Source organism: Schistocerca cancellata, chromosome 1, assembly GCF_023864275.1.
Source record: "Schistocerca cancellata isolate TAMUIC-IGC-003103 chromosome 1, iqSchCanc2.1, whole genome shotgun sequence".
Classification (NCBI taxonomy): domain Eukaryota; kingdom Metazoa; phylum Arthropoda; class Insecta; order Orthoptera; family Acrididae; genus Schistocerca; species Schistocerca cancellata.
Window position 1 is genome coordinate 653,163,699 of NC_064626.1, and position 21,177 is coordinate 653,184,875.

At 36.1% G+C, this 21,177-nt stretch overlaps 1 protein-coding gene across 3 annotated transcripts in view; it reads left to right on the top strand.

Moving 5' to 3' along the window:
• The window catches only part of LOC126183463 (transmembrane channel-like protein 7), a 175,669-nt gene extending 162,603 nt beyond the window's left edge, over positions 1–13,066 (top strand). For all 3 annotated transcript variants that reach the window (XM_049925467.1, XM_049925477.1, XM_049925486.1), the window contains exons 3-5: positions 2,669–2,806; positions 3,483–3,583; positions 10,380–13,066. In XM_049925467.1, the coding sequence (XP_049781424.1) occupies positions 2,669–2,806; positions 3,483–3,583; positions 10,380–12,266 (2,126 nt within the window). In that variant the 3' untranslated portion in view covers positions 12,267–13,066. The remainder of the gene's footprint in view (positions 1–2,668; positions 2,807–3,482; positions 3,584–10,379) is intronic.
• The last annotated feature ends 8,111 nt before the right edge of the window (positions 13,067–21,177 follow it).

The window sequence follows — 21,177 nt, forward strand, 5'->3', positions numbered from 1 at the left end:
TGGTATGATATAACAATATCTGCTTTAAGCAAATGTTTTTTATCCTCCAATCGCATATAATAGAAATTGTACATACTAGTTACCATGCTATTAGTTGTAAATGTGTTCTAAAGGTGATCATGGTATATTGACAGAAGAATGAAATAAACTAACTGTAAATGGCAGTTGTTGGGAATAAAATAGTCATACTTCATTTGAATGTGTTTTAATACCACATAATTGAAGAAAAGAAGACTCTTCCTTCACTTACATCCTCTCAAGGAAATCACATTTTTTCCTCCATGTCACTAAAAATTCTAGAGAGCAGCATGCTGTAATTTGATCAATTAAGGGGGCAGCACATTCTGAACACATGAAAAATAGGTGGTGATCATAAAAAGTAATGCTAAATTTGATGATATTCCTTACACTTTTATCTTAAAGAAATCATTTTTCTGTCCATGTCAGATGCTCCCTCCAACTGCTGCACAAGGTGGAAAAACCCCTTGCAGCAGGAACATTGGTCATCGGTGGGAATTCCCAAAGCCCTGCTATTGGACCTGTAACAAACTAATTTTTATAACTGGTTTTCAATGTATTTTCCATCAGCATACATAGGATAATTGATAAAATAGTAAGTTCTAACAAATTGTTGACATGGTGAAACAGATGTCATATTTTTACCAAAAACATTGAGACAAAAGCGTGCCCCGAAAACAGACTTTTGAAGACATGGGAAAACAGCTACATACACTGACAGAGAATTCAATCTAGATTGCTGGCATCAAATTTCAATCAAAATTACATGAACTATTCTCAAGTTATGTTTCCTGCCAATAAAAAAAAAATATTTTTAGAAAACCATGCTTTAAGTTTTGGGTTACAGTTTTGGCCAACATGTGTGTGTGAGTAGTGTTGCTTGTTTGTGTAATAAGACACAGGAGATACATCTCTGGACAAGATGTGGAGAGTGGCAGTCTCAGATGACTTTAGAAAGATCTACAGCATAATTGTAACTTCAAATGCAATGTCAATAGTTGGTCAGATGGTAAGAGATGTGCGTTTTCCTCTGAAATAGTTGTTATCTGTCAACATGAAAATATTGTTGGGGTTGGTGGGTGTTTTATGAAGTAAGAGTTTTATGGAACTAAGGTACTGAGGTTTTAGAGGAAAGAGGACAGGATGCCATGCTCTGAGGCTGGACCACAAAAATAAACTAGGTGAACGATTACTTATCCATCCACCCTCTGAAGTCCAGCAGTAAATTACTGCTAATAATTTCTGTCGCATAATACAGGCTGGTTGTACTTATTCATTACTAATTACGCCTTGGTGCTATCTTCCCTGTAGAGCCTTGGCCCCTTTATTGATCACAGTCTGATCTTGACCGTCTTCTGCTTGTTCCCTCCTTTGTCAAGCTATTCTCCACATCATCCAGCCACTGTTTCAGTGGCCCCTTTGCACCTCCCACCACCTGGTTTTCTTCTGTAGACCTTCTTGACAGATCTATCCTCTGACATTCACTCTAAATGCCCCAACCATCTTAATCTATTGCTCTTGGTCGGCATAACGGTATAGTTCTTCCAGTTCTTTGTTTTTTTTCTGTATTCTCCATTGTCCTGCCTCACTCACTGCTCCAAAAAATCTTTTTTAATATTTTCTTCTCCCATTTCCTCAGAAACTCCTCTTCTGCCACATCCTTGTCCATGTTTCTGAGCTGTATATTACCACTTACCTTATAACCATTCAATAGACAGTCACCTTTGATTTTCTGCTCAGGCTACGCGACTGAATAACCATAATAAAAAATCAGTTAGCTTTATTTCCCACAGTTATCCTTGCTGTTATTTCTTCTCGTATGCTGTTACCATTGGTTACTAGCACTCCCAAGCACTGAAACTTGTCACATCTCTCATAGTTGGCTCCATTTAACAAGAGGTATTTCTTTACTTGAAGCCCTAACTCTTCCGCCTGCTTTTGTAGTTTACCATACCCTTCTCTCAACTCTTTCAAACTTCTAGACAGCATGCAAATGTCATCGGTATGTGCTAGGTTAAACAGTATACTACCTGGGTTATTGATCTCCACCTTGCTTATCACTCTCTCTGAAACCATGTTGAAAAGTAGTGTGGATAACACATCCCCCTGTTGTCACTCTTGGTTAACTTCATATATTTTAGTGAAGCACAATAAGAATTTACTTTTTCACTAGCAAATGGTGTTTTATGGCATGAAACAGCTGCACAATCTTAAGTGATGGTGTACATTTGCAAATAAAAGTTTAAACAGTTTGAAACATTATGGTGAAATAACGTATTCCATTCTGTGCAGTTTCCTTTCACCAAGTCATGGTTAAGCATATGAAAATGAGAGCTTTATTAGTATAAGGCATTGTGCAGTTATCTTAGATATGTTATCAGAATAAAAAGGCAGCGAAATTACTGAGAAACTGAATATTTAAGGATAAAGGAATTGACAAAAAAGAATGAAGGCTTTGAAAAATGTCTACAAGCCATTTAGTGATCTTTCTATTTCAGTATAACAGCTTACATGGGAAACACATATATGAACTTAAGACCCATTTTTTAAAAGCATTAGTCCACGCAGTGAAGAAACTTAAAAAATTTGAGGAAATGAGTTTGATTATATTTTGTGCTCAACATTGACTGGTTTATTTTAAACATTATAGCAACTGCAAAACGTGTAAGAGGAGATGCAAAGCCAACATTGCGCCGACGAACATCTACACGCAGTCGATGCCACAGCACTGCACGTCGTACATCTGCAGCTGTTGACACACATGTTGCGATGCTGCCTGACCTATCAGGTACATGAAAATAAATCCAATTATTTATGTTGTTTATGGACCATATCTCCACATATAACCAGAGCAACTAAACCATCCTGCCCAGAGTCCTTTCAACACCTCGCTAAGAAATATTCAACTGCCCACCCAATTGGTGCAATATCCTCATACATCCAACTCCTCATACGTGGGGCCAGAATGAGCTCAGTGATGGGGCCACTTTTCTATCCCAAGCACCAGCTGCCCCTCCCTCCCAGCTCTCAGAGCCATCCTTGTCCAACTCTCCTCCCACTGCCTTGCTCCCCTTGCACACTCCATGCAAGACAATCCGCACCCTAACTGAGCTGCTGTGTCAGCACAATGTATTCACTAAAAGTAAGTTTGTGTGTGTGTGTGTGTGTGTGTGTGTGTGTGGGTGGTGGTTGGGGGGGGAGGCATGCATATCTAAATGTATGTTTACTTTATAGCTAAGAAAAAGGGTTTGTATGAAAGCTAACAGAATTCTCAGCCTTGTTCATGTGCCTTTTGATGATTCTACAATCCGATGAGGTGGTACCTTTACTCCTTAAATTATTTGAACTATCATAATGAGAATGTTACACTATTGACTAGTATATATCAGTATCTTTCATGATAAGACATCCTACACCAATGTACTTTCTGTTCTGATAAAGTTGCTGTTTGGTCCTTTAAACAGAAATCAAGTCAAATGAGGAAAGAACATGGGAGGAAATCATGCAGATTAAAGCAATGCCTGTGAGCATGTCACAGAAGAAGGAGCTCAAATCCAAACTGCAGGTATGGTGTGTGTGTGTGTGTGTGTGTGTGTGTGTGTGTGTGTGTGTGTGTGTGTGTGTGTTTGGGAATTTCTACTTCTTTACAAAAAATTAAATGTAAAGTATGAAAGAGACTTTTTATATTTTCTTTTTTCTTTATTTGTGTGTGCCAAGTACAAATAATGAATGAGAAAACACGAATTATTGATCTTAGTGATGTAATTATCAATTCAAAAGTAACTTCATATTATGAAATTTTACAGATATTGTATAGTATGTGACAAACCTAAACCTCTTCATAATTCAAAGTCGATACAAATCTAGAAAGAAACAGACTTGTCTGCAAGGAAATCAGAACTCTAGATTATGATTATGTATGATGAGGCACAACAGATTAATTCAGATAACAAGCCACAGCTTAGAAAATTAAGATGAAGAGACATAGATGAAAGCTGCAATTATTTAATAAAGGTACTTAAACACATAAACCAAAGCACAGATGGAATAAGGCAGCTAATAGTGAGTTTCGAACAAATGGTAATAGGAACAAAATAGAATACGTTGAATTAAACAAAACTATTTTTAAATGTCTTCAAGAGGTTTTGAGAAGATACAAAACATATTCTATGTTAATTGTAACAAAAGAAAAACAAAACTTTTAAATTACACGGAGACAGAACGGCTGGCCACTACTTAGCCTCTAGGAGGAGAAATTCATAGTACTGCCAGTACACACAAATAAAAGTAAAAACAAACATCCTGGCTATTAGTTCGTCTTTCAGGGTGGAAAGAGTATTACAGTAGGGGTTGTTTGGAAAGGAGGTGTAGGCCACTCAGGCCCTAGTTGAGAGGGAGCCATGTGTTGTCAGGAAGATGGGAGACAGAGTTCTGAGAAGGGTTTGATGGAATTTTAAAGTGGGTCCTTTAGTAATGAAGATCAAACAGGATTGAAGCAAAAGTATGTAGGACTGTTGTGTGAATATGGCAAGAGCATGTTTGCATGAGGGGTGTTTGTATTCAGGTATGCAATTAGGGAACATTGTGAAGTTCATGAAAACAGGAGAGATGATTTAGACTAATGAAGGTAACATTGAAACAGAAATGAACTGGAAAAGATGAAGAGTTTCTGTAAGAAGGCAAAGTGTCCACATGAAGAACGCACAGAGAATAATGGTCAGTAAATTAATATCAAAACTGGAGATACTTTTACATTGTGAAGATCACTGAAAGCAAATAATACTACAATGAAAGCAGGTTATCGGAAATTGGTGAGAGGCGCTCATCATCAGTCAGTGAGAAGAGATAACTAAATAACAAATGACAAAGTCAAAAGGTTAAAATTGTATACCAACTATGAAAAGACATAAACAGTAAATAAAAACATCAATCTCCATCAACAAAAACAAAATCAGTCATTATGACTTCAAGTGCTCTAGCCAGCAGAATGAATTTGCTTTACTCCAAGTATGATAAATTGTGAGAATACAGGAAAAAGGTGAACTCCTTCAAAAAAAATTCCAATGGGGAATTGGAACAACAAATAACTCTAAAACTTTCAGACACAATTTGAGAAAAAAACCTTTCAGTGGAGGAAAGTGTACTAACTAAACATATGTTCCAGTACTTCAACAACAACAACAACAAAAACTGGATTAGCGTAAGTCAAAGAGGCCTACTGTAGATGGATGGATGTTTCTGGAGCTGATATCCAAAAAAGAGAGCATTTCAGAACTAAAATTGAGAACTTTGAGGATTTTCAAGAGGAAGAAGAAAGCATGGATGCATGAATATTCTCCAAAGAACGGAGAAAACAGCAGAGTGAATGTGTAAAGAAATATTTGAAAGAGGAGAAACACTACAGGAAATAAGAAATCACAAGTTATTGTTGTATGGGATTGACATTGTTAACACTGAAGGAAGATCACCAAATATAGAAAAAATTGCTGGGTGCCGAAACAAGATAACAACACAAAGGAAAAAGATTAACAGACAGGTAAGAGAACAGTAGCAATGGAAAAAATATTTTGATACAGAATAGACATTGCCAAATCACAAATGTGGGATTACAGATAAGAATTACAGATAACACACTGGAAAAGAAGATGAAGAATGCCAGAAAGGTGGTTAATTGTGTCAAAAGCAAAATTCACTAGGGAATAATATAAAATTCGAAGGTGACAAAATGGCCCAGTATGTAGCTTCGAAGGGCACAAAATTCTTAGTACTGCCAGTATACAAACAAAAGTGAAAACAACTGTTCTGACCTCCACAGAGGGAAGACAGAAAGATTGAGAAAGATTAGAACAGATGGGTAGGTTACTGGGTCCTGAAACTTCCTGTGTATGCAATCTCATGAACAGTTTTCAGTTTTTCTCAACATTCCGTCACAGCAAATGTTGTAAATTTTTCTCCTTGTTCTTGAGGAAAGAAGAACTACAAGAAAGGAGGCCCCAGATTGATAATGAGAGGAAACAAATATCTTCATATTACAAATCCATTTGTCAAACAAGACTGTGAGAAGAAAATTGACTCATCAAAATTCCAAACAGTAACTCAAGATTTATGGTAAGAGCTTCATATGCTTCACAGAGATGATGTCTCTGTGTGGATTTAGTGGCCAATCCACCAATCTTATGAATCAGTTTTCTTCCTAATATTTTCTTATTAATGTACTAACGCTACACAGGATGAAAGCTCTGAATAATTTAAGTGCAAAATGGACCGTTGAAGGGTAGTTGTGCAATGTTCCATGAGTGGAAAAGTAGCATGTTTCGTGTTAATTAAGACAGTGTCAGTATACCCTGCATGCTGAGAACTATTGTGGTTTTCACACTGACAACATTAAACATAAGTTGAAAGTGAGCAACGGGTGAAAGAGATTTTCATGTACGAGATTACATAGTTTGTTGTGTGTGTCAGAAAATCAAACAATGTTAAGTCCAGGATGGAATAACAACAATATGGAAAGGACAGATCACTACTCATCACATTGAGGAGGCACTGGGTTGCAGACAGGCACAGGGGAAAAAAGCTCAAATATTTTTTGCGTTCTTTTTCATTGTGACTGACTGTGACTTAAGGGCTCCTTGTGTGCATTTTGTTCTGCGAGTGTGGAATCGCTAATATTTGTTCCGAAACCCTACTGCAAATCAACATTTGTGGTATGGGCTTGTAATTCAGCGGATTACTCCTATTTCCCTTTTTGGGTATTGGTGTGACTTGAGCAACTTTCAAGTCTTTACATGCGGATCTTTCTGTGGATCTTCCTGTGAGTGAGCGGATGTATATATAATTTCTATATATGGAGCTATTGTATCAGCATACTCTGAAAGGAACCTGACTGGTATGCAATCCAGACCAGAGGCCTTGCCTTATTAAGTGATTTAAGCTGCTTTGCTACACTGAGGATATCTACTTTTATGTTTCTCATCTTGGCAGTTGTTCTTCATTGGAATTTAGGAATATTTACTTCATCTTCTGTGGTGAAGGAGTTTCATAAAACCGTGTTTAATAACTCTGCCATCCATGACTTCACTGTTGATATCATGCAGTGAAGGTATTGATTGCGTCTTGCCACTGCTGTGCCTTATGTATGGCCAGAATCTATTTGGGTTTTCTGCCAGATTCCAAGACAAAGTGTCATTTTGGAAATTGTTATAAGCATCTCGCATTGAAGTACGCACTGTCTTTCAAACTTCTGCAAAACCTTGCGAGTCGTGCGGATTTTTCGTTCTCTTAATTTTGGCATGCTTTTTTCGTTGCTTCTGCAACAGTGATCTGACCGGTTTGTGTACCATGGGGGATCAGTAACATCACTTATTAATTTATGTGGTATATATCTCTCAAATGCCGTCAATACCATCTCTTTGAAATCATTCCACATCTTTTCTACACTTACATGATCAGATCGGAAGTAGTGGAGACTGTCTCTTAAAAAGGTGTTAAGAAATTTTTTATCAGCTTTTTTAAATAGACGTACTTTGCATTTCTTTTTGACCGTTGTGGGTGTTGTGGTATTCAGCCTAGCAGCAACTGCCTTGTGGTCGCTAATCCCTATATCTGCCATGATATTCCCTATTTGTCCAGAATTATTTGTTGTTATGAGGTCAAGTATGCTTTAGCAGCCATTTATGCTTCAAGTGGGCTTATGAACTAACTGTTGAAAATAATTTTCTGAGAAAGCATTCTGCATGACATTTTATGCCTGCTACTGGCTTTAAACATATAATTTTTCCAGCATATCGAGGGTAGATTGAAGTCACCACCGACTATAATTGTATGATTAGGGTACCTATTTGAAATGAGACTCAAGTTTTCTTTGAACTTTTCAGCAACTATTCTTCCGAGTCAGGGGGTCGGTAAAATGATCCAATTAATAGTTTGTCCGATTGTCAAGTATAACCTCTACCAATACTATTTAGCAGGAACTATCTACTTCAATTTCATAACCAGGTGAACTGCTTCTGACAGCAATAAGTACTCCACCACCAACTGCATTTAATCTGTCCTTGCAGAACACTTTTAGGTCATTTGTAAAAATTTCAGCTGAACTTATGTCCGGCTCGAGCCAGCTTTTCGTACCTAAGACTATTTGAGCTCCAGTGCTTTGTATTAGCGCTTGAAGCTCTGGTTATTTCCCAACACAGTTACGATAATTTACAACTACAATACCGATTGGTTCTACAACTACCTTACTGCGTTTTACCTGCCCCCTTTTAGACGGACACCCTTTCTGTGGTTTCCTGAGACCCTCTAACCTAATAAACCGCCCAGTCCCTTCCACATAGCCCCTGCTACCCATGTAGCTGCTTCCTATGTGTAGTGGACTCCCAATCTATTAAGCAGAACCCGGAAACCCACCACCCGATGGCGCAAGTCAAGGAATCTGCAGCGTACACGGTCACAGAACCACCTGAGCCTCTGATTCAGACCCTCCACTCGGCTCCGCACCAAAAGACCACAGTTGAACATTATGAATTATCTCAAAGAAAATTTTTTATTGACACATAATCAGCATGGATTCAGAAAATATTGTTATTGTGAAACACAGCTAGCTCTTTATACTCATGAAGTAATGAGTGCTATTGACAGAGGATGTCAAATTTATTCCATATTTTTAGATTTCCAGAAGGTTTTCGACACCTTTCCTCACAAGTGTCTTCTAACCAAACTGCATGCCCATGGAATACTGCCTGAGTTGTGCGACTGGATTTGCGATTTCCCGTCAGAAAGGTCACAGTTTGTAGTAATAGATGGAAAGTCATCGAGTAAAACAATAGTAGTATCCGGCATTGCCCAAGAAAGTGTAATAGGCCTCTATTGTTCCTGATCTATATTAACGACATAGGAGACAACCTGAGTAGCCCTCTGAAATTGTTGGCAGATGATGCTGTCATTTACCATCTTGTAAAGTCATCAGACAACCAAAATGAATTGCAAAATGATTTAGATAAGATATCTGTATGGCGTGAAAAGTGGCAATTGGCCCTGAATAAAGAGAAGTGTGAAGTTATTTACTTGAGTACTAAAAGAAATCTGCTAAATTTTGATCACGCGGTAAGTCATATAAACCTGAAGGCTGTAAATTCAACTAAATACTTACGGATTGCAATTACAGGTAACCTAAATTGGAACAATCACATCGATAACGTTGTGGGTAGAGCAAACCAAAGACTGCAATTCATTTGCAGGACACTTAAAAGGTGCAACAGGTCTACTAAAGAGACCACTTACGCCACACTTGTCTGCCCTATTCTGGAGTATTGCTGTGTGGTGTGGGATCTGGATTAGGTGGGACTGACGGATGACATTGAAAAAGTTAAAAGAAGGACAGCTCATTTTGTATTATCGCAAAATAGGGGAGATAGTGCCACAAACATGATACGTGAATTGGAGAGTCAATCATTAAAACAAAGGCATTTTTTTGTTGCGACAGAAACTTCACGTGAAATTTCAATCACCAGTTTTCTCCTTTGATTGTGAAAACATTCTGCTGGCATCCACCTACGTATGGAGAAATGGTCATCAGGATAAAATAAGAGAAATCAGGGCTTGCACAGGAAAATTTAAGGCTTCATTTTTTTCCCGCTTGCCATTTGAGAGTGGAATGCTAGAGAGACAGCTTGAAGGTGGTTCATTGAAACCTCTGCAGGCACTTTATTGTGAATAGCAGAGTAATCACGTAGATGGTGGTTAAAATGGGCACATGATTGTCCGTAGGTTATATTTATTGACATAAAAGAGAAAGAAGCTTTTTGGTTATAATGGATTAGCCAGTTACAGTACATGTTTATGCTTCGTGAGTGGTGTATCTGTCACTCATATAGAAAACTAATTTTGGGATATAAAGGCAGGTTGTCAGGCTTGTGGTTCATTTTCTGTTTCAAGAAAACATTTTATTTGCTTTCTAGGCAGTTAGTTGTGATAAATTAAAATATTAGAATGCATCTTAAACATGTCTGTTCATTTCACAGACTAGTTGTAGCTTTTTTTATGGTTAATATTGCTATAAAAATATGAGTTAACATTATATTTCACTGTTCATTTCACAGACTAGTTGTAGCTTTTTTAATGGTTAATATTGCTATAAACATATGAGTTAACATTAAATTTCACTAAGTTGCCTTCACAAATTGTATTAGTCAGCTTCTGTTTTCCATTGCCTTCTCCAGTTAATCTCTTACTAAAATTTGTCATCATCTCATTTCTGATTTATTCTGTTCCACATTGCAATAGTTATAGTTAATTAAACCTCTCAAATATGTGTACCTACAACTTATTAGATGGCTGATTTTTCATATAATGTATGTGTTCTGTAGAATGCAGATAAGCTGAGGCTACAAGGCTATGAACAATTCAAGTGGCAAAGAAGAAAGTTCTGGCAACATTTCAAGAATCGATGGAAGGAAACTTACTCAAAGCTTGAACTGTGGCGACACAGTCTGAAGAAGATTGAAGGAAACTTTGGCACTGGAGTAGTTTCATATTTTCTCTTTGTGAAGTGGCTTATGTTTTTGAATTGTGTTATTTTCTTTTTTTTATTTTGTTTTGTTGTGCTTCCACAATTGCTCGTGAGACCTGAAGACACAAGTAACTGTGATGGCTATAACAGTTCTAGTAGCTTTAATGTTAGCACAAGTGAAGCAAGTGTCAATGTCTTAGACATCATTCAGGGAACAGGGTGGATGGAAAAAACTTTGATGTTCTATGGTTTTTATTCTAATGGGACTTTAGGAGGAAGTGACACATCATATTTGTATTATAATTTGCCTCTTGCATATATAGCAGTTACATTAGTCTGCTTTTTGATGAGTTTGTCAGCTATTGTCAAATCTGCTGCTCATGGCTTTAAAGACAGGTTGATGGAAGGTGAGGGACAGTTCTACCAGTATTGTAATATAGTGTTTGGAGGGTGGGACTACTGCATACATAATGAAAAATCTGCCACTATTAAGCATAAAGCTATATTTAATGAGATAAAGGGATGTCTCGAGGCAGAGAGACTGGAAGAAGAGAGGCAAAGTAGGTCAAGAGATGAAAAAGTGAGACTGTATCTTTTACGTTTTGCAATCAATTTGATGGTTCTTCTCGTCTTGGTTGGGGGAGGGTTCCTAATTTATTTTGTTTTCAAGTCCTCACACACTGCTCTGGATGATTACAAGAGAGACACAGAAGATTTTGGAACTATAGAAAACATGTATGTTTTGCTGCTGGAATACTTGCCATCTATAACAATAGTGGGGCTTAACTTAATTGTACCAAATATATTTATGTATCTAGTCACTTTAGAAAAGTACTCACCACTCTTTGTAGTTAGAATAACATTGATGAGAACAGTACTGCTGCGACTGGCATCCTTAGCAATTCTCCTAGTCTCATTTTATAATGTTATAAAGTGTGATAACTGCAATCCTCCAAGATGCTGGGAAACGTATGTTGGTCAGCAGTTGTACAAACTAGTTGTTATGGATTTTGTCACTCACATTGCCACTACATTTTTGATCAATTTTCCACGCATGTTAATTGCTAAGCACTTTAAAAGTAAGATTGCCAAACTGATAGGAGTACAGGAATTTGAGTTACCACAACATGTCTTGGATATCATATATAGCCAGACATTATGCTGGTTGGGAAGCTTTTATGCACCAATTCTCCCCTTTCTTGCTACAGTTGAATGTTTCCTTCTTTTTTACATCAAGAAGTTTTCTTGCCTTGTTAATAGTACACCATCATCCACTGTCTATAGGGCATCCCGCTCTAATTCTATGTTTATGTTTGTTCTTTTAATATCATTCTTATTGGCAGTTGTGCCAGTGGCCTATTCAATAGCTGAAATTACTCCATCTGAATGTTGTGGCCCATTTAGAGGTCATTTTTCAGTGTGGTCTTTTGTCATTTACACATTTGAACAATTTCCATCATGGATTAGAAGTGTGCTATTTTTCTTCTCAACTGCAGGATTTGCCGTCCCAGCCTTTATAGTTCTAGCACTGTGCTTGTATTATTTTCATGCAGTGTCTTGTGCTAATAAACAGATGGTAATGGTACTAAAAAACCAGCTAGTTTTAGAGGGCCATGACAAACAGTTCCTTCTAAACAGGCTGAGTGCAATTATCAAGCAGCAGCAACAACAGCAACAAGAACATCATAAAGCAATGCGCCAAGCAGAAATGTCCAATGTCGAAGGAATTTCAAATGCCAGTTAAACATACCCTGATGCTGCTACACACATGTATAAAAAGTGGAAGTCCTTCTGCAAAGCATTTTTACCAAATTTTATATAAATTTAAACTTTTGATATTCTTCTTTAGAATAATTTTATACAGATGAGATTTGAATACTTGCAAGAGCTTTCCTTTTTCATTAACTGTGGTCTTTAACAAGTCGGCATTCACTGTAGTGCTCACCAATTTGTCAAATTGCCGGGAGTTCCTTATAGGCAAATGTTATTGAGATAATGTAAAAAAAAAAAAAAGTTACATTACTGGCTGTGACTGATGTAACATTAGTGAATTCTAGATGTTTTTTCGTGTGAAGTAGTATTTATATGTTTTAGTACCACAAAATGAAGTCACTGTTGCTCTAAAATATTTGGTTGGAAATATGAGACTGATTCTCTTCAGATTTTTTGTTACAAGAAATTGCAAGGAAAGGAACGTGTGTGATTGGATCAATTGTTTTTAACGTATTTTTAATGTACTACCAGACGTGTAATGATTGTTATCTAGTCATTATGTATCTGTTCAGTTCTAGTTACCACAAAGAGCATTCCTTGTGTATTTAAAATGCTGCTGCTCTTTCTTTTTTCTGTTTTAAAAACTCGAAGAAACTTTGTATATTCTTCATTGTCTATTCATATTCTTATATTGTACAAAACTGAATTACAGATCAGTTTGAATAAGTAATTAGTGTTGTTTGCCAGTTTCAGTGCACTGGACAATTTAAACGCATGTGCTGTGAATTTGAATGAGCATCCTGTTGTGTATTAAAGATGAAATGGACTAGAGTTAGAGAAATAACTGTTCTTTTAATTACTTGCCCCCAAAGAGACTTTCTCATGTATTAGGGGCCAAAATGTTTGTAATAAACAAAATGTGATGTAAAAGTCTCATAATGTACATAATTCCATGTGAGTTTTTAATTTTGTATGTGTGTGTGTGTGTGTGTGTGACATTGTTAAAAAAAACTCCTGGCCTGTTTAGTTAAGGAGTGATGATTTACTTTTTGCTCTGATCATTTCTGCTGTGTTCAGCTGTGTTAAAATAATTTTTTCCTCATACTTTGCTTTTGACTGACATGTTAAGGGACGTAGGAAGTGAAACGGGCCAACTTGGAGCAAGAGAGGCACCACAGGACATTTAAATTTACACTGTCTATACTTTTACAAATAAATTCATAAAGCTTTGTTAGCGTGACCAGGAAGGATTCAGGATTCACACTCATACCATAGGAAGTTCAAAAACATAACAAAACAATTTTTTTTTTACATGTGAAATTTCATTATTTTTTTCACTTGGTATTATCTGCATTTGTTGCTGTAGGTACACTTTTCTTCATAAGTAAGAGAGATTCTTCAATGAATATTGCACTGCATACAAACCATACTTACAGATGTATGAAACTCTAGAATTTCCCAAATCTGTTAAAAACTGTGGCAAAAATTGAGATAATTAACTATAAAATTCGAGTTTTCTCTAAACACAAAGTTTAAAACGTAACAGCCCATTCATTTTTCCATAGATTAAATAAATTCTAGAGTTTCATACACCTGTGGGTATGGTATGTAAGCTGTGCAAAATTCATCGAAGAATCTCTCTTACTTATGAAGAAAAGTGTACCTATAGGAACAAATGCAGCCAACAGTAAGGGGAAAAATCATGAAATTTCGCATTTAAAAAAATATTATTTTTTGTGTTTTTGAACTTCCACTGCTATGAGTGTGAATCCTGAATCCTTCCTGGTCATACTGACAACGTTTTATGAATTTATTTGTAAAAATATAGACGGTGCAAATTAAAATGTCCTGTGGTGCCTCTCCTTCTCGAAGTTGGCCCATTTGACGTCCTACACCCCTTAAAGCAGTACATCATTTTGTTTTCAAACAAATTCTGCAAAATCACAGACTGGTTGGCTGTAACTGCTTTGAGCTCATTACTATAGATAGTGCAGTTAAAGCAAAATCACTATTTTACTGATTGGCACAGAGAAATGAAAGGTAAGAAAATCCAGGAGGGGAAGAAAGGGGATAATAAATTATCAATGAGTGAATAAAAGCAAACAGAAAAGTGGAGGAACAGCTTATGAGAGAAAAGAGGAAATAATAATGTATGTACACTGGATCCTGATGAATCAGAAAGCAAGCTGTTGGATGATTATATCGCTTATAGATTTTGTAGAGAGATTCCATAATGAATTGAGTGATACTCATATTCTTGATGTTATGAAGAAGAGCTTGCTTAGTAATGGGATAATTTCAATGAAGATAATGTTTGTACTGTTTTCTCTGATAATTTAGTGAGTCATGCCAAAATATAAGACTGGGTCTCATAATTTGTTTTACCAACAGTTGTGTGTTTTTGTTGTGGTGAGGCTGCAATATGTGAACCAAAGAAATGCATTGGGCACATTTAACTCAGTTGAATTGTACAGTAACAACAACATTAAGAAGGAAAATGTGTTTAATTGTATCATAATGTCGGTATAATGTTCCCCAATGTTGATGAATAATTTGCATGTGAGCTGTAATTACTAGCTATTATTTAGCTCACCTTCATATTTCTTCATGAACAAGGATACTGTGAAGGTCAGGCTTCTACTTCACATTCAGCAGTAACACTGAAAGTATAGAACTTACAAGGAGACCACACGACAATCAGATTTCTGTAATTTCTTATATTTAAGGTACGCGAAGTTCAGAGCTCATGTATCAGTCTTCCCAAGCAGTCCTGGGATGGTTCCTTTGAAAGGGCACGGCCGACTTCCTTCCCTTATCCGATGAGACCGATGACCTCGCTGTTTGGTCTATTCCCTCAAACAACCCAACCCCCCCAAGCAGTCCCATACAACTCATAAAAATGCTCAAAAAATCAGCTTTGAAGCTTTTCAAGCATCTTTAATACTCCAAAGTAGATTATTTCCCAGTCAATGCAAGATTGTAGACAAAAACGCGTGTTCTTTGAGCATTTCCGTGATGTGTATACATAAAGATGGAAAAAAAATAGGTAGCACTCAAGGATGGTAATGGCTGGATTGCTGGTTAGAGTCTCTTTTTGGTCATTTTTTCAGTTTTTCTGATTTAGTGTGACAAAATACGTTATTTAAGTGTAAAATTCATCAAATATATGCTAATTAACACACATCTAATTGCCATTTAACTATGAAAAATGCAAGTTTTCTTATTTCTAATTACATATTGCACACAAAAAGCCAGTTTCCATTGAAAATGTAAATTCTTCCTTACCAATAGTTCATAAAAGGTTGTGAATAAAGATTGTTAAATGTAAAGAATTATTACAAACTATTTTTTTAAATTTTTATGTATTTTAGGCTTCACGGAAATGTTCATAAAATGAGCACTGATTAAGAATTTTCTTTGGAAGATTTGCTTTGAATTTCATAAATATTAAAAAATTCAAAAATCCAATTACCACATGGTCTCGTTGCTAGCATTAATAAATATGACACTTCTCCAATTGGTGTGATGTATATTCTTGCAATATTGTACAGTTCTCTTTCTGATGAACAGTACTTTTTTTAGGAACATTATAATAATTAGCTGACTCAATCTCAACATAAATATCAAGTTGGCAGATTGAAATATGACAAAAGAATAATGAGTTTTTGACAGAGCTCTATACATCTCTTGTTCACTATGACATCATTAGCATTGTCATGGCATGCTTTTTACTTGGCTCACCCCAGTTCTCCAAACCAAACACAGTACCAGCAGCCACTTCAATTTATGGAAATACTGCAGTTGTTCAATTTTGAAGACAAGTGGCATCTGTTTATCCTGTTCACATGCAAAAACAATGACAAAAAAATTGAAACCGCTCCAAATTATTAAACTAATAAATGAAACAATGGAAAATCCAGGATGGAATGTAGCAATACCAGAGAAGGAAAGTTGCTACTCACCATATAGTGGAAATGCTAACTAATAAATGGTTGTAACTATAGCTATTACCTTTTGTCAACTGGAAAGACATTGGGTAACAAATCACTCTACGAGTGAGATGTATTACACCACGAATTCCGGCAAATGATGTTGCAACAGATATGCTTCATAAATAAATAAATACGTATCTATTTTTAAAGTTTTTGCCCTTCCAACTAATACATAACACACACAAATGAATAAATGCTTGATCTTTCATTTTATTTTTTTCAAAATAGAATCACAGAAATATCTATTAATTACTTTTATTATGTCCACATTAGATTACATCCTCCAGGAGTAACTTTACTGTTGCTTCCTCTCTTACTTGGTCTTAAATTCTTTTAAGTCTGTCAGGATAGGCAATTAGCTCAACTACTTATACCAAGCTAAGCAAACCTTTCTTATGAAATTCTTCATAAAACCAGCAATGGAACTCAGTCAAAGAATACAGAATCCCTTTATATCAAACCACACAGCAATTATTATGACCACCCACAGAAAACTGTATCAACCCTCACCACACTTTGTCACACAATAAATTAATCTTAAAAATTACGCTATTGCATACTTGCAAGAATTTGCATCCAGTGTGTTTCTCTGTACGGACACAGTTATTATTTCATTTTATCTTTATAATACAATTGACATTTGATTTCTTGCAATCACATATATTTTATGATAGATTTATGCCTTTCTTTTTTGTCAGTACCATCAAACAAAAGGAGTAACATTTTGGAAAACTAGCATCTTTTTTTACCTTGGTATATTATTTTTCATTAATCATTATTATTTACATATAAGAATAATATGCAAAGCTGAAACCTGCACCATTATTAATTATTTTCAAATGCAATTCCTTAATTGACTACTATAACCCAGTTAGGTTCCTCTAATATGCATCTCTGGAGTAAACCTCACAACCAAAACTATTTTATCTCTGTAGAAACTATCAATGACAACTATCTCCTCAGAAGTAAATTCACACATTATATAATATTCTACAAAGTGATGGTGTCCCTAATTTCTGGCACTAGAATTTAATCTTGCGATATTCTGTTAGTGTATATGTAACAAACACGCTGTGCTACTTTCATTGTCAGCACGCCTGGTTCCCACCGGTGAGAGGTAGGCAGTCTGAGTCATGTTCAGGTGTCTTAATGCAACAATGAAGGTGGTGTACAATCAACAATATGCAGCTTTTAGATTCTGCTTTTGTCTCAACAGATCTTTCGGTGAGGCCTATATGATGTTACAGGAGGCCCGTGGACAGTCTGTTCCCTCCTGAATCACAACTCAGAGACATTTTATATTGTTTAAAGAGGGGAGACAACCAATTTCAAAGGATGGTGGATATGGCACTCCAGTTATTACTCTTTTGGAAGAAATTGTGAACATCGCTGCTGTCATCGTGAGAGAGGATGAATGAATAACCTTGCAAAATACTTTCTAAAGTATTGAAACTTCTATTGGGTGCCACTTACATGTTAATGACAGAAAATTTACAGATGAGACATGCAATGGGTTCAATACTGCTGATTCCAAAACAAAAGGACATTCGTTTGCATGTCTGCATGCAGGTGAAGTTGATGTTAGAGGAACATCGATGGTTTCTTTCCAAAGTAATCACTACTGAAGAAATGTGGCTACATCATTTTGATCCAGAGAGCAAACAGCAAAGCTCAGTTTGGAAGTCTCCCTCACCAACCCCTAATAAAGCAAAAGTGGTTTTTCTTCTAGTGGGGAAGTCATCTCATTTTTTGGTATTCATGAAATGGTCTATCAACATCTGTACCTACTCACATGTCAGTAAACTGAAAACTTTGCAAGTCTGTATCAGGTGCAAAAGTCCACATACATGTGAAACAGGCCGCATACTACACCCCAATAATGCACATTGCAAATTATGTTACTGAACATATTGTAAAAATCAACATGAAGCACATTCCTCACCATCCCTATAGTCTAGATTTAGCCCCATGTGACTCTCTTTCTATTCCCTAACCTGAAGAAACATCTTTGTGGGAGGCATTTTCCATCATCAGAAGCAGCAGGGAAAGCTACAGAAGCAATTCTGAAGGACCTTCAAGAAAATAGTTTCCATTATGTCTTTGCAGACTGGCAGAAACGCATCACATCCAGAGGAGGCTGTTTTGAAAATGACCATCAAAATTATGAGGATGAGTAAAAGGTATGTTGTCAAAAAATTATATTCATTCCTTACTGAACTGCCCTCATAGACAGAGCTGCTGAAGTATAGTACAGAAGGTAAATGAAAGGAATATGCAATGACACTTTTATTCAAAGACTATAATAAACTGAAGTCATCCTGATTTAGAATGGTCCTCTGGGACATGGTTCTTAAGATTGTGTGAGATCACCTTGGACAGCAATGCATGCTCTGCAACGTGCTCCCATGCTGGCCACAAGGTTGATGAGAAGTAGGCATGCCATTCCTCCACCAACACATCCCACACCTGTGTAATGGGACTTCAGTTGAGGGAATGGGCAGGCTTCCACCCACCCAGTTCGATGCGGTCCCATATCGTCGTGCATAAAAATGAAGACAGGACTGAATGCATCCATGGAAAGACGCTAGTTTGGGAAGGAGTACTCTGTCACAATAATATTGAACGTTTTCAAAGATTTGGAGATCAGAATGCCTCCCCAACCATAAAACGTGGGTCACCACAATGATAATGTTTGACAATGATCTTGAATGCATTACCAGCTGCCAGAGATGGCAGTCATTTGTGCTTACGTGTGTGAATGAATGTGTGTTTTCCTTTTCTGAAGAATGCTTTGGCTGAAAGCTAATATGTGGAAGTCTATTTGTTGTGCCTGTCGGCAACTCAATGTGTTGTTTTCATGATGAGTAGCAAAACTTTTCCGTGTTATTGCATTCATGACACAGCACAATTCATGACACAGCACACAATACCAAGTACTTATAGAGAGAGGTAGTATACCTGCAATTAAAAATAAATAAATAAATAAATAAATAAAAATTGCAGTCCAAGGTTGCCTTTGCTTCCTTATTTGTACTGACAAGTTGTGAGAAAGGCTTGTGAGAGAAAACAATCACTCTACTGCTACTAAAGCTTCTCCTAGTACCTCATGGTTTCGGGATCGTTATACAAAGACTGAAATTAGAAGTAATATAACGGTAAACTAAGGCCTTGTAGGTATCCCTCTATACAGATCAGAGGTCTATAGCATGCAACTAGAATCGCTGCATGCCTGCAGCATCGAAAAATGTATTCCAATTACTTTTACATTTTCCATGGCTATTAAAAGTTCTCATTTAACATACTGCAGCGTTTAAAAGTAAAATGTGTAGTTAAATGTGATTTTGTCTGTTTCATAAATAGTCACTTAACGTTAATATTAAGTTATTAGCACACACCCTTATGTAAACATCAGACATGTCAGAAAAACAGACAGCACATGCCACTGGACAACAAAAATTAAAGTAACTATTTTTAAACTGTCAGCAAGTTCTCTTATTATGTGTTTGTTCCACAAATTCAGTTTAAACTGTGTGTCAAAATTCAAGTCTTTCCCAAATAAGATGATAACCTACAATATCTGATGATTGAGTTGGGTTAACTATTAACACAACATGTTGTGTTAGTTCAGATAAATCACTACTGCACTCTTCCTAAATTGAGAATGTAGAACACAAAATGTCTACCTTACGTAAATCTCTATTTTGTTCTACAATATTCAAACTGACGCTAGCGTCTGAAGTTTGTTTTGTATCACCTTCCGGTACTTACCATATAACTCCTCCATTACATACACGATAGTAGATCCTAAATAAAGTCTGATAAATTTTTACTTATTTCTTTGTACATATGACAGGATTTACTTACGTGTTGTTCTAATTTCTGATCAGCTGCTTGTAATTCAGCCATTAACTTATCTCCTTGGATGTTTTATTATTATTATTGTTATTATTAATTATTGAGCATTCATTGTATCACGCACATTGAAATGGGATCTGTCATGTTCCTGCAGAAAAAATTAATAAAACCATATTATATAATTGTGTCCGTGAACAAATCTTAAAAACCACATATAAAAACCAAACAAATTTAAGTTTATATTATATAAGTTTGCAACAATAAAGTATTTAAATACACTTTAGTGCAATCACGAATGATGCTGGTTCGCAATTGCCGAGACAAGGTTGGCGGTTGCGTTGTTGCTGGTTCTAAGGGACAGTTGTGGTAGGCACTCGATGAAAGTGTGTATCCTCTGGGTTATATCTCCCCCTTGCTTGTGTGCAATTTTTCACTCGTCAGCACCATCAGCCATGACAACTCCCAACAAATGGAATAAAAATTCACTAAATAACTTGTTGTGTTCACATATAACGCTCGCTTTGCATAAAACATGTTGTCAGAGAATAAGTGACATAGGTGCATAGAACAAGCCTAAAATTGACTGCCATCATTCATGACTTCAGCTGTGTGTGTACAGTGAGGAATATTTTTTCAAAACTCAATAAATGCAAAAAGTAAATTTTTGAGGAAACGCATTTTATAATTATCATACCAAAATACTAATTACATAAGTGAGATATTTAACATTTATACAGGTGTTGTAGGCATGATCCCAACTATGTGTTTCACTTTCCTAGAATTCTAATTGTTTATTTCAGAATAGAGGGAAAACAAACTTTTTTTAAAAGTCAATAAATGTAGAGGTGGAAGTTACAAGTTTATTTAATATATACATTTAAATTGATTTTTTTATTTATTTTTTATTTTTAACATGAATTACAAAGAAAGCTACTTTACTGTGCATATTTCATAGAAATACAATAATGTACTACAATATAACACTTCAGAGTCACTCTTTTCCATAAATTAGTGAAATATGACACAAAATAATGGCTACAACAGTAATAACTGGAAATCTATTGACGAATTTCAACAAAGTCCTTATAAAACTCT